The sequence below is a fragment of the Myotis brandtii genome, unplaced genomic scaffold, assembly GCF_000412655.1.
Source record: "Myotis brandtii unplaced genomic scaffold, ASM41265v1 scaffold575, whole genome shotgun sequence".
Taxonomy (NCBI): domain Eukaryota; kingdom Metazoa; phylum Chordata; class Mammalia; order Chiroptera; family Vespertilionidae; genus Myotis; species Myotis brandtii.
This window is the reverse complement of record NW_005370153.1, coordinates 56,735-70,717: the sequence shown is the minus strand read 5'-3', so window position 1 is coordinate 70,717 and position 13,983 is coordinate 56,735. Positions and strand designations below refer to the sequence as shown.

The 13,983-nt window shown below is 41.4% G+C and overlaps 1 protein-coding gene across 2 annotated transcripts in view; it reads right to left on the bottom strand.

Annotated features, from left to right (window-relative positions):
- Positions 1-10,302, bottom strand: part of SLC13A1 (solute carrier family 13 (sodium/sulfate symporter), member 1) — a 118,147-nt gene extending 107,845 nt beyond the window's left edge. For both annotated transcript variants that reach the window (XM_014549921.1, XM_005878862.2), the window contains exon 1: positions 10,176-10,302. In XM_014549921.1, the coding sequence (XP_014405407.1) occupies positions 10,176-10,274 (99 nt within the window). In that variant the 5' untranslated portion in view covers positions 10,275-10,302. The remainder of the gene's footprint in view (positions 1-10,175) is intronic.
- Positions 10,303-13,983: the final 3,681 nt, after the last annotated feature.

Here is a 13,983-nt window from a genome sequence, read left to right as displayed (position 1 = left end):
CACTTAAAACAGTGCCTGACATGTAGTAAGTGCTCAGTAATATTTAACAAATGAATGAATATTTCTTCTCTGTATTTGTGCTACAATGTTTTTATTCATATATCTTGATCTCTGTATGAAACAGTCACTGTCCTAGGAATGAAGTTCTTTAGCATAGGTACCTCTTTGCTTTTCCTTGCTCTATTTTCCATTTTATCTCCTAATTGTCTGGCACCAGATATCTTGACTCTCACTCCAGTGGGTGAATGTCTCTACATTATTCCTGAATCTCACATCTTTCTTTCCAATAAACTAGAATTGGAACTAAAAATTTTACCTGCATAGGTTAATTTTCCACAGTTGACATTCTTCCACTTACCTAGGCCCCATTTAACTATATCAGGGTCATATCCGGTCTTAACCACCTCAACTACAGGAAGCCAGGGCACTTGCTGCCCAGGTGGAAAAGGCAAATGAAGCTATGATTCAGCAATTTGAATAAATTCTGCCCCTCCCCCACCCACCGCCACCAAATTCTGACTGTCACATTATCTTGACTGATTATACTTAAAAATCACCTTGGCTCCATTTTAAATTATAGCTCCAGATGGAACTGAAATATAGAATAAGCTTTAAAATATAGGATTTTTTGCACCCTCCCTTCCATTTTTAATGACATATTGACTGATATTAGATAGTAATTTGCCTGATGAATTAGTACGTGTGGATATGATTTCTCAGCACAGCTTGAGAAAAGTAGGACCAATCACAGGCCTCACTCACTGCAACTGATTTTTTAAAGAGAACACAACACAATTAAGAAAGGAGAAAAATCATGCACTCTAAATATGTATGCTACAAGAAAAACACTCTTATTATTTGACGGAGCCTACAAGGACTTTGCATGGTTTGTGATACACCTACCACTCATGCAATGATTCCTCAAGACTTAATCCATGTACCTGACAAAGCTTGAAATGATTCTAATTATCTGGTGGAAGGAGGGCTGAAGAGTAAGAAGGAACTAAACTACAAAGTCAAGAAAAACTAACTAGCATTTTTAGGCCAAATGGAGATCAGATAGAGATCATGGAAAGACAACTGGTGGCTGCATTGTGCCAATTACCGGGAAATTTTTAACTCTTTCTTTTCATTTAGTCTCCACATTAGCAATAGGGATGTACTGTCTTTACTCCCCATGCACCCAGTGGAACCGGAATAGCCATAGAGATCAGTTAGTTCTCCAACCTGACTATGCATTAGAGTCTGATCAAAATGAAGTGCGTGGAATAACTGCCTCAGAAACATTAGGAGTCTGTTAAGCGAGCAGCATCCTGGACTTCACACCCAGAGGTTGTGATTTTAAGCAAGCCCCTCAGGTAAATTTGGGGCAGCTGATCCACGCGGCTAACTTTCAAAACTCTTTGAAGAGTCCTGTTCATTTTACTGATGCGGAAATGGGCCAGGGGTAGCATGATCGAATCACTTGGGGAGGTTATTCAGAATATGCTAGATAAATCAAGACACTGTGCAAAAGTCCCTAAATCTCAGCGTTTTAAACAAACACGGCTTATTTCTTGGCCTTCACTATTGGTCAATCATGAGTTGTGGTTGCTCTGAATCTGGGCAGAGGAAGCCTCATCTCAATACACGCTCCTGTCATTGCAAATGCAGGAACGATGGAGCAAGGCAGCCCATGCACAGCTTTTAAAGGTCTGATGTAAAGAAGCAATGTCAGGAGGACGTTGGGAGTCAGACAGACTTGTCCTTAAATTCTCCTGCTCCCTTTATAAACCATGTGACTTTGGGCACATTTCTTAACCTCTTTGAGTCTCTGCTCATCTCCCCGCAACAAGGTACATGCCCTTGACCGGAATCAAACCTGGGACCTTTCAGTCCACAGGCCAACGCTCTATCCACTGAGCCAAACCGGTTACGGCCCATGCACAGCTTTTAAAGGTCTGATGTAAAGAAGTAATGTCAGGAAGACATTGGGAGTCAGACAGGCTTGTCCTTAAATTCTCCTGCTCCCTTTATAAACCGTGTGACTTTGGGCAAATTTCTTAACCTCTTTGAGTCTCTGCTCATCTGTAAAATGGGGATGAAAATATTGACTATTTCTAATGGTTGTTATGAGGCATTCACATTTATTACTGTTACCAGAGTAAGTATAAAAGTGTATTATGGAAGGACAAGAAGAGCTTGTGGAAGAGACACCCTCCTTTTACACCAACATTCTTGTCTGTCCTTTAGTAACTCTTTTCGCTCTATTTGAAGTTCCTTCCTTCAATTCTTTCTCCTGCATCGTCTCCTTCCTACAAGATCTGGCTTTATTCTCCACATCCTTCTGTCATGAAAGATCATCAATTCATCAGAATTATCAGCTATCTACCATGTGACAGGCATGTGTTTGGTGCTGGAGGAAACAAATTAAATGTGTTCCATGTTCTTTAGGTATTTACAGTCTAGATGGGAAGCAAGGATAAAGGCAAAATGGAATATATACTCTAAAGGCCAATGTATCCATGATGCATTGAGAACATAGAGGTTGAGACTCCGCTTGTACACCAGCCTGAGCTGCCTTTCCCAAGAACAGGGCAAGAGGAAAGGGCATTCCAGGAAGACGACGCAGTATGTGCAAAGATAGAGGCACTAACCATGGGTATTCTAGGGACTGCGAATAGGGAAATATTGCTAGTGTGGGAAATGTGAATGGGAGATAGGCAGTGGGGCTTTGGGGAGAGTTGTTAGGACAAATAAATGGCAAAATCTTAAAGATCTATCAGTGTATACATGTTTGGTTTAAATATTTCCCCCTGTATGCAAAAGGGAGACCCTGCAAAAGTGTGACTGGGGGTAAAATAGGACCAGGTTGGCATCTTTAAAATAGTTACTCTGGCTGGAGACTTCAGGGAAAAAGTGTGAACATGGTCCATGAAAGAAGGAGCTGAAGTCAGCCTCAAGAAAGCAGTGCCAGCTGGAATGAAGCTATGGAAGCAGATTGGGGTGGGGGTGGATATAAGACTGTGATGGATGCTTAGGAACATCTGAAGCATCTGAGATGACACACAGGTTTCAGGCCAAAGAATGGGGTGAAGGGTAGCAGATGCTCTGAGGCAAAGAAAATAGGAGCAGCAGGTCATGGACAAGTGGGACTGTTAGAGGTTTATCCACCCATTAATTACACATTCATAGCACAAATGATTTGTACTTGTACACAACCTTATGTGTGATAAACATTTGCCGTCCTATCCTATATAGTAAAAGGGTAATATGCAAACTGACCCTAACAGCAGAGTGACTGGGAATGACTGGTCACTATGACACACACTGACCACCAGGGGGAAGACGCTCAATGCAGGAGCTGCCCCCTGGTGATCAGTGCACTCCCACAGGGGGAGCTCTGCTCAGCCACAAGCCAGGCTGACGGCTGCCAGTACAGCGGTGGTGGTGGGAGCCTCTCCCACCTCCTCAGCAGCACTAAGGATGTCCGACTGCTGCTTAGGCCTGCTCCCCCCTGGCAAGTGGACATCCCCCGAGGGCTTCCAGGCTGCCAGAGGGATGTCTGATTCCCAGGTTAGGCCCAATCTCCCAGGGAGTGGGCCTAAGCCAGCAGGTGGTCATCCCCTGAGGGGTCCCAGACTGTGAGAGGGCACAGGCCGGGCTGAGGGACCCCCCCCTCAAGTGCACAAATTTTTGTGCACCGGGCCTCTAGTATATAATGAAAGGCCAATAAGCAAATCTACCGAACGGTGGAATGACCAGTAGCTATGATGCGCACTGACCACCAGGGGCAGATGCTCAATGCAGGAGCTGCCTCCTGGTGGTCAGTGTGCTCCCACAGGGGTAGCGAAGCTCAGTCAGAAGCCCTGAGCTGGGCTCACAGCTGGCGAGCGCAGCCACAGTGACAGGAGCCTCTTCTGCCTCTGAGGCAGTGCTAAGGATGTCCGACTGATGGCTTAGCAGAGGGAGCAGGCCTAAGCCATCAGTCAGAGATCCCTTAAAGGCTCCTGGACTTCAAGAGAGTGCAGGCCAGGCTGAGGGACCCCCAAGTGCACAAATCTCATGCACCAGGCCTCTAGTAGTATATATTGACTTTTCAGCAATTGTACAAGCTACTTGAAAGCATTAACATTTATTTAAACTCTGCTTAGACCCCACAGTTCACTAAGCACAACATTTTGGGCTTAGCAAGTTCTCATAAAATATTCATGAGATAAAAATATATCAAATTTGATTTTCTGGTTTTATTCATCTACCACATTACTTTTAGCATGAGTTCTACTTTCTCTTTTTTTCTTGCCATCCATCATTTTGATGCTGTCTGTGTCTAAAATATTCACTTTCTTAGAATTTATAGCATCCTCCTATTTATCTTACATCCTGTAATATTTTAAAGCCACATTTAAAATGATATCATTTGTTTCTATTAAAATATTTAATTATTTGATTTGACCTTTAAAAGTTCTTTATGTTTCCTTGGAATTTGTCCCCTCCCTCTTCTTTCACTTGTAGTTTATTTAAATCCTCTCCCACACATTTTCAATTTTCTATGTCGGACATCTAAGTAGGTCCTTCATTCCTTCAAAGTTTACAGGTCTTTACAAGCAGTATGTTTCTCCCATCTGTTTAGTTTATTTAGATTCAGCACCATAAGTCCCTCATGATGTATCATTTCTTTTATTTATTATAATTTCTATTCTAATTTTGAAATTTAAGATGTATACAATGAATCTATTGTGAAAGAAGCAGCACACGAAATAGAGCTGGCCCGTAAAGCTGAATTTCTTCCCTCCCTAACTCCTGCCCTTTGGCGAATAAGTTTGTTATGAGTTGTCTGAGTTTAGTGCTAAGAGGTGAGGTTTGGGCTGCTTCCTTTGGTCTTTGGCAAGCACTAAAGCCCTGCTGTGTTGGCTCACCCATTCTCTTCTGTTTTTAAGTCTTTCTTGGCATAAAATATTTCCTAGAGAAATCCAGAAATACCTGAAAGAAAATTGACATCTGGTCTTGGTTTTACAACTAGTCAATTGGGGGATGCTGCTCAATAGCTATGTGGCTGTTTCCCTGTCTCATCTCAAAAAGAGGTCCTAATTAATGGATAAACTAGATAGATGGAGACATAGTGGGAAGAAATGCACTCTACAAACAAATAAAAATTGTTATTCCATTTTCTCCTCTTATTGCTTCTCAAACCTGGACTTCTCTTTTTATCTTTTTGTTTCATTATGGAAATAAGAAGAAAAGCCAAGAACTGGAAAAATAAATAAGGAAATAGCACAAAGTGCTGAGAAGAGTAAAAATGAACAAGATGTTAGGAATAGTCACAAAAGAACAATGTTGCACAGAGAATATCACTGGAACTATGGATGTATCCTAGGCCAGTTTCAAAAAGTTTTTTATCTATGAATGTTTAAGAAATTTCCTCTCCAAACTGAGAAAATTCAGTGCAATTATTAACTTCATTCAAATATTTACATAAATAGAAATTACATTATAGGCTTGTTTTACTGATTAGTATCTACTAATTGGGGAAGGACCTTGATGTCTATGTAACAATTAAAAGGACAGCATAGCCCAGCCAGTGTGGTTCAGTGGTTGAGCATCAACCTATTCACTAGGAGGTTGTGGATCGATTCCTGGTCAGGGCACATGCCCAGGTTGTGGGCTCAATCCCCAGTGTGGGGCGTGTAGGAGGCAGCCAGTCAATGAGTCTCTCTCATCATTGATGTTTCTCTCTCTCCCTCTCCCTTCCTCTCTGAAATCAATAAAAATCTATTTTAAAAAATAATAAAATAAAAAGACGGCATTAATGATGATTCGGTGTAAAGTGATAAGGACATAGGGTTCCACTAGTAAAGCAATGTTTACACCAATGTATTAGGAATATACTTGTTACCACTGTGGGAGATATAAAGAGATAGATAGATATTCAGTTGTGGTTGCAATCACTGGCTCAAGAGTCTGGCAGATGTTGATTGGAAATGTTAGGAAAAGGGTCTCAAGGACTAGGCCATTCTTAATGCTCTTCTTGCCAAATGTTAAAATGCAGCGTAGTATTTTGTAGCCTAGCTGTAAACAGGATGAACTGGACAGGAACTCACACTGATAAGTGTAAGCCAACTGCAACTCATAAAGATTAAATTTGAGCTTCTGTGCAACTTATGCCCATGGGCTTCTGGGGTGAGGCACACCCTCCTTTGCTCTCAACTATCATTTCTATAAAAACTGAAACCCAGTTCTAAAGTCTCTTCCACCTGAAAGATATCAAGATGCCAGCCTAATGCCATGACTCATGGTGAGCATTTGATATGAAAGGGAAGGGGTATACAACGTGACAAGCTGACATGACCGGCTTGTATAGCTGGGACTCTGGGACATTCATCAAGTGACACTTATAAGAAGACCCACTGCTGCTTCAGTTCTCATGGGCTGATAATCTATACTAATAAAAGGGTAATATGCTAATTTGACCGGATGTCTTCCAGACATCCTTCTGGACAAAGCCTGGGATGGTGGCTGCTGCTGCAAGGGCTGGGCCAAGGCTCAGGCAGCCGTGGCGGCCAGCAGTGGCAGCAGCAGTGGTGTTGGGGGTGTCACCTTCCCCTGATCGGCCTGGTCGCCTCCTGCAGAGCTCTCAGTGGGACATCCCCTGAGGGCTCCCAGACTGTGAGAGGGGGCAGGCCGGGCTGAGGGACCCCTTCCCCCAGTGTACGAATTTTCATGCACTGGCCCTCTAGTAGAGAAATAAAATAGAATACGCATTGCTAAGAGAGTCACTTTCAAAGATAGTCAGGAGCTGTTAAGGAAGTGGGGCCAATGCACATCTTGTGCCTCAATTCTTAGAACTGCTATTAAGTTGCTAAACCTATTGCTAAACTCAGCTCAAGGCTGAGTCATAAGCTTGTGGACCAAGAACTGCTGTATGGACACACCCTACTCTTCCTCCCCCTTGTGACTTTCATCTCCCTTATTTACATATTGAAACTAACCAATTCCTGTTAATCTAGTCAGCAACCCTTCACTTACTTGCATGAAAGAGTTACATTTTGTTCTCTCCAGAGCACAGTTTGAGTTGCTACCTGAGTCTGCCTCTCCCCATTGCAACCCTTTTGCTAAAATAAATGCCTCATGTTCTTTATTAGAGCTGAACCTCTCTTCTGGTTAACAAGGCCCATCCCCAGTGGTGAGACTCACTGCAATTTTCTATCTTGAAGACATTAAGTAGCATAAGGTCACTTGAGAAATTGCTTCTGTGGTTTGACCTGCTTAAAGCATTATTATGAAGAGAAATGCCTGAGTTGTTTATAGATGATTATCAAGCCACACTTTATGTAACTTTTCAAAATAAAAGGTAAATCTTCAAAAATATAGACAAGACCAACGAAAACCTCTTTTAAAACATAAATTAGAAGTTCTGACAGAACCCAAGATCAAATCCAGTTTCCACAATATCCATGTGGCCCTTGTTGAGTGGCATGCCTTTGAGCATCATTGTTCTCAAATATAAAGTGAGAATGATAGAACATGGATGATTGTCTTACTGTTCATAATGAAGTTAAATAAGATAATTTAGGTAAAGCAGCTGACAGAATTCCTGGAACAGAAGCAAGCTCTTCTGAGTGAATCCCTTCTCTTTCCTTTGAACAGTACATTGAAAAACCACAGAAGGTCTCCCATCATGGGTGCCACATTTTGACTTGAGATGGAATTAAGATAAGGGTTAAGGTCAGTCTATACAATCAAATTCAATAACCAGTAGGAAACTGAAAAAAAATCAGTCAATAATTCATTGTTTGTTAGCTCTAGATCACGTAGATGTATTAAGTTTTCATAAAGCAAAATTGACTTTTTTTTTTTTGCTTGAAAGCAACTTTTTGTTGCTTTATTTGTTCTGTTACTGGGAGTTTAGAAGCATAAGGTTCTCCAGTTTGGTAACCAGAAAGGTATAATACATTGATTTGTATCTATGTCAAAGTAAGCATCTACTTAAATTTTATACCTCCCAAAGGCCCATATTCTCTGAAAAAAAAAGTTTTGCTTTCATTGTAAGCAACAGTTAAAATAATATTCTTTGAATTTAATTGACAGTTGATTAAATGATTGTCTATGCATTTAGAGGAGCCAAAAAATGAAATTGTGTTATTGTACTAGCAAAAACCCCTCTCATTAACATGACGAGTTTTAACAAATAAGTTGATTAGAAGGAAAGGAAAGAGGAACACAGTTCATTAAATGCCAGGCCCACGGTTTCCCCACAGACCTAATGTACTCTTATCACAGCACCTTGAAAAAAAATCAATAACTGCATTTCTTAGAATATACTTTCCAGTTAATGAATTATGCACTGATATCATTGCTTTTTATTATCTACTTGTTTTCTCTTTGGAAGAGTTCATATTCACTTTATCTGAAAATTATGGAAGATAATCAGTGTCCTGGATTTATATGTTGAATAAGCAGCATAAATGATATGCAATCATGGCCTAAGTTTGTTTTAACTGGTTTAATTTTTTATTTTCACTGCTGAGACTAACCAAGAGATACGACACTAGAGCAGGGGTCCAGATAGGAACCAGGATGTGCTCATGGTAGGATCCAGCTAGGTCTAGGGAACTTCAGGACCAGGGGAGTGGGAAGAGAAGCCATCATGATGCCAGATGGAGTAACAATCTTCAAAGAGGGTTGGAGGAGGGCATTCAGAGTAGAGCCCTGTGTCTGAGACTCAAATTTGTCATCTAGTGGTTGCCAGACTCCTAAAGGAGTGCTCAGAAGTAGCAGCAGTAGGAGGGGTAGGGAGGAGAGGGGAGGAGAATTCACACCGAATTTGCAAAACAAAACCAACCCAACCAAAAACAGTTGACTGTGCCTGCTGTCTTCACTAGAAATTCTATAAGAACTTGGGGGCTCAGCTCGATGTTTGATCAAAAGGGGTGGGGAATTCTTCCCTTCCTCCACAGGGGACCAGGAGGCCTCAGTGCAGGGAGAGGCTGCAGCTGGTGGTTGCCCCTGGCAGCAGACAAGCTGCAGCTGTGGGCGGCAGAGGCCAGTCCCTTTGCCAGCTTTGCAAGTAGAGGAGACCTTGGCTCACATGAATTTCCCATAGAAATTCCCAGATTGGTGACCAGCTTCTGAGGGAGGCTGGAGGGCCCACAGTATTGTAATTACAAGGAACCTCTTTTAATGCAAAATGGTATCACCTTGATTAATACTTGCTTTCCTCCACTCAGAAAAAAGGCATCATAGTGGGAATTGCACCCGCTGTGGCGTCATCACAATTGGGGACCCACACCACCCCACTTACTGCACGCCAGCCAGCACTCTAGTGCTTGATGAGTGCTTACTCGCTTAATTCCCACAACAAGCCTATTACTCTCCCAATCTTATGGAGAGAAGGTCAGATAAAGAGCTTCACAGACAAGAAAAAGCTAAAGGAGTTCATCACAGCCAAACCAGTATTATATGAAATGCTGAAGGGTTAAGAAGAGGCAGAAGAAGAAAAAGGTAAAGATAAAAAATTATGAACAACAAAGTGACAACAAATACATATCTATCAACAAGTAAATCAAATAATCAAATGAATAAAAAATCTGATGAACAGAATTAACTGGTGAATGTAATAGAATCAGGGGCATGGAAATGGAGCAGACTGACAATTCTCAGGGGGAAGGGGGTGTGGGGGCGGTCAGGGAAGAGACTGGACAAAGATCTTATATGCATGTCTGCAGTACCTATGGACGTGGACAGTGGAGTGGCGAGGGCCTGGGGTGGGGTGGGAACCGGGTGGAGGGGAACTATGGGGGGAAAAAAGAGGGACATCTGTAATAATCTGAACAATAAAGATTAAAAAAAAAAAAACAAAAAACAAAAAAAGAAAGAAAAAAAACCAGAAGCACTGAGAGGTTAAGCAACTTGCCCAAGTCACACAGCTTGCAAGTGATCAATCTGGGACTCCTTGTACCAACAAGTGACATCCATCATGCCTGGCACAGGGACAGTGCTCACTAAATGTCTGCTGATCATTTACTAAGGGGTTAAAAATGCACTGACTTTATCATGTTGGACTTCATAGACTGACAACACTTAAAGAAAACAGAAAAATGCTTACAAGTCTGCCAAAGTGAAATTAAATCTGGAGCCACGGGGAAGGGCAATGCAGAAATCAGAAACCCGTCAGCCTGTTTTCCAGGTTCACTTACCTTGGTGTGGAGGACGATGGGCAGGGGCAGTAAAAGCAGTAGAGTGAAAACTATGAGGAGAAGCCGGCGATAAATCAAAATATAACTGAAGAATTTCATGGTGCTGAGTGGGTGCCTTTGATAGTGCTCTTCTCAAAATGAGGCTGAAGTTAAATAACCAGCCTGGATTAATATTTCTCCAGCTCATCATCTTCACTTTCTGCCCTAGACTGACCAACATGAGTTAAAATTAAATCTCAATCTTTATTGTTTTACTGTCACAATTAACATGGAGTGATAAGCCCAAGAATGTTTGCAAGAAATCAAAAGCCATTTGCTGGTATGGCTTTTGAAAGATAAAACTGTTCTTTCCCTGTTGTCTGTGTTTACATTAACTGGAATATAGACTGGACAAGTCTAGGAGAAGGCGAAATAGTAGGGTTGGTTGAGTTTGTCCACAATGAGGCCTCTACACCCTTCTAATATCCCCTGACTTTGAGCTCCCTAACAGAAGTAGTTATCACACTTAGGTTTCAGGAAGATAAGAATCATAAACACTTGAGCAACTCTTGACTGGGTGCTTACAGAGGGTTTTTCTCGAACTTCTGAGATAACATACTGAAGCAACCTTCTACCGATGTGAAGTTTGATCCACAGAACTCCTGACCTCTCTCGTGCAGGAGTCCTTGGCGCTCACTCAAAAGATAACTAACACTGCTTCCGAAATTGAGTAGCATTTTCTCCCTGAAACCACTCAATTGCACAATGATTTCTTCACAGGTTGAAAGCAGAGTTTTGGGAATTTCCTGGACACTGTTGACTCTTTTAATAAGAAACCAGAAGTTATCATAAAGCTTATATAGGCATCCCCCTGCAAGACTTTTTCAGGATTGAGCTGATATTATCATGTTGATTCTAAATAATCAACAGGGAATCTGGTGACAGAGGTGAGTCATGAGAGCTATTCAAGGGTGTGTGAGTGTGTGCACGTGCGTGTATGTGTGAAGCTATGGAGGATGTATTTTGAAACTCCTCAGGGCTAGGGACTCTGGTTTATTTCTCATTGTATTGTAAATTAATCAGCCAATAAACCTCAACTAAGCAACTACTATGCATCTAGCCTTAGGTATAAACAAAACACATTTTCTTCTATAATTTATAGTCCATTTCTTTTGGCACAAATAACTTCACTTTTTATCTCATCTGTGGTTGACATTTAGACCATATTTCTAATTTCACACTAATGTAACTCTGCTTTCTTTTCCTGTCAAGGAAAATAATTCTTTCATTAACACTCACTATATTCTTTGTTTGTTTTTTATATTTTTAATACTCACCTGAGGATATGCTCATTGATTAGAGAGACAGAGAGAGAGAGAGAAAGGCATCAGTGTGAGAGAGAACAGTGATCCCTTGCCCCATCTGGGGATCAAACCCACAACCCAGGCATGTGCCCTGACCGGGAATTGAACCCACAAGCCTTTGGTGTATGGGATGACATTCCAACCAAATGGGCCACACTGGCCAGGGCCACAACTCACTGTATTTTTAATGTAAAAAAAAAAGCATTTTTTTCCTCTAAAAGTCTAAATTTCTAAATATATAATACATATAATGATTCAAGAAAAAATGAATAATAAACAGAAAAAGTCCTAAATCAGAAAGAGAGGATAATCCTATCTAATAATAGACAAACATTGTAATTGACCGTACCTTCACTACGCCTCCCATTGGCTAATCAGTGTGATATGCAAATTAACCACCAACAAAGATGGCGGCTAATTTGCATACTGCAGGCAGGGCGGGACAGCGCAAGCCGCCAGTGCACCACCATTCAGGGCAGCCCCAGAAGACCCAGAAGCCAGCCTGCTTTGCTGCCCGGGACCCCATCCGGTCCCGGCGGCAAGGCAGGGCAGGACCCAGAAGACCCAGAAGCCACCTGATATGGCAGTAACTCTATCAGTAAGCACTCTGAAAGTCAGTGGCATAAATGCACCAATTAAAGGACAGATTATGAGGGTGAATAAAAAACAAAACCCACTTTAAATATAAAGATACATATAGATTAAAAGTAAATGAATTAAGCTGCAGCCTGTTTTGCTCAGTGGATAGAGCATTAGCCCGTGGATTGATGGGTCCCAGGTTCAATTCTAGTCAAGGGCATGTACCTCAATTGCTGGCTTGATCCCCAGTCCCTATCAAAGCATGTGCAGGAGGCAACCAATCAATGTGTCTCTCCCTTTCCCTTCACTCTCTCTAAAATTCAATGGAAAAATATCCTTGGGTGAAGATTAACAAAAACAAAGTAAATGGATTAAGTAACATTAAAGAGATTATAAGAAAAATATATTCCAAATTCTGTTAGTTGTATAATGGTTATGTTTAAATTATTAACACCTAAGAAATTGGGTGAAGAGTACATATAATATGCTGTAGTATTTTATAGTTTTTTTTACATGTATGAGATTATTTCAAATTAAAATATTAAAAATTAAAAATTAATAAAATATTAATTGAAATGTGTATGCATTACATGAAAAATCTCCTAATTGCTTCTAGCATAATTTATTAAATTGTGCTAAAATTTACAAGGGTTCAATTTAAAAAATATCTTAATTCTAAATGATATAATAGAAAATATATAATAGTGCAGTTATAAGCACTTATCTGAAAATAAAAATTTAAAGAAGTGAATTTAAAGAAGAGATTAGCCAAAGAAAATATATTCATAACCCATGGACACAGATAACAGAATGGTGATGGCCAGAGAGAAGTGGGGGGCAAGAGCTGGGTAGAGGGGGCAAAAGGGGGGAAATAGGGACATCCTATATAATAATAATAAAAGGCTAATATGTACATTGACTGAATGGCAGAATGACCAGTTGCATGATGCACACTGGCCACCAGGGGGCAGACGCTCAATGCAGGAGCTGCCCCCTGGTGGTCAGTGCACTTCCATATGGGGAGTGTCACTCAGCCAGAAGCTGGCTCATGGCTGGCCAGCGCAGAGGTGGTGGCAAGAGCCTCTCCCACCTCCGTGGCAGCACTAAGAATGTCCAACTAATGGTTTAGACCTGATCCCTTGGGGGCCTAAGCCTTTAGTCGGACATCCCCCGAGGGCTCCCTGGCTGCCAGAAGGATGTCTGACTGCAAGCTTAGGCCTGATCCCCTGGGGAGTGGGCCTAAGTCGACAGGTGGACATCCCCCAAGGGGTCCTGGACTGTGAATGGGCGCAGGCCGGGCTGAGGGATCTCCCCCCCCCCCGCCAAGTGCACAAATTTTTGTGCACCGGGCCTCTAATTTTAAATAATAACAATAAAAGGCAGCAATAATAAATAGTTTAAAATCATATTAAAGGAACTGAGTTACTTAAAGCAGTTTTAATTCTTATATTTTTTCTATATAATAGTTCATTGCTTTTTATAAAAACTATTTTTTGAAGAAACCATGTCTGCTCTCAGATTTCCCTCAGTCATCTGGTGAGAACATGTAAGTCTCACTTCCTCATCTGAAAGGATTTTACTTTGTGACATGACACCAAAAATAAAAAGGCATTTGTGTGACATTTAATGGAAATGAGGAATTTAAAGTGCAGGGAACAATAGCAGTCAAACCAGAGAGAGGGTAAAGAAAAAGCACTTGACATTTGTCAGTGCCTCCTTTCTGTGCCCTATTTTACCTATTCTGGTGCCCATTTCTCACCAGATGAAGGCTTGCAGGATCCTCATATTATCCTGTGGTTCTTGCCAGTTCGACCTTCTGTGGGTGCTGTTGTGGAGCGCAAGTGACAGAATGACCAGAACTCCAGACTGATTAAAATTTAGAGAGC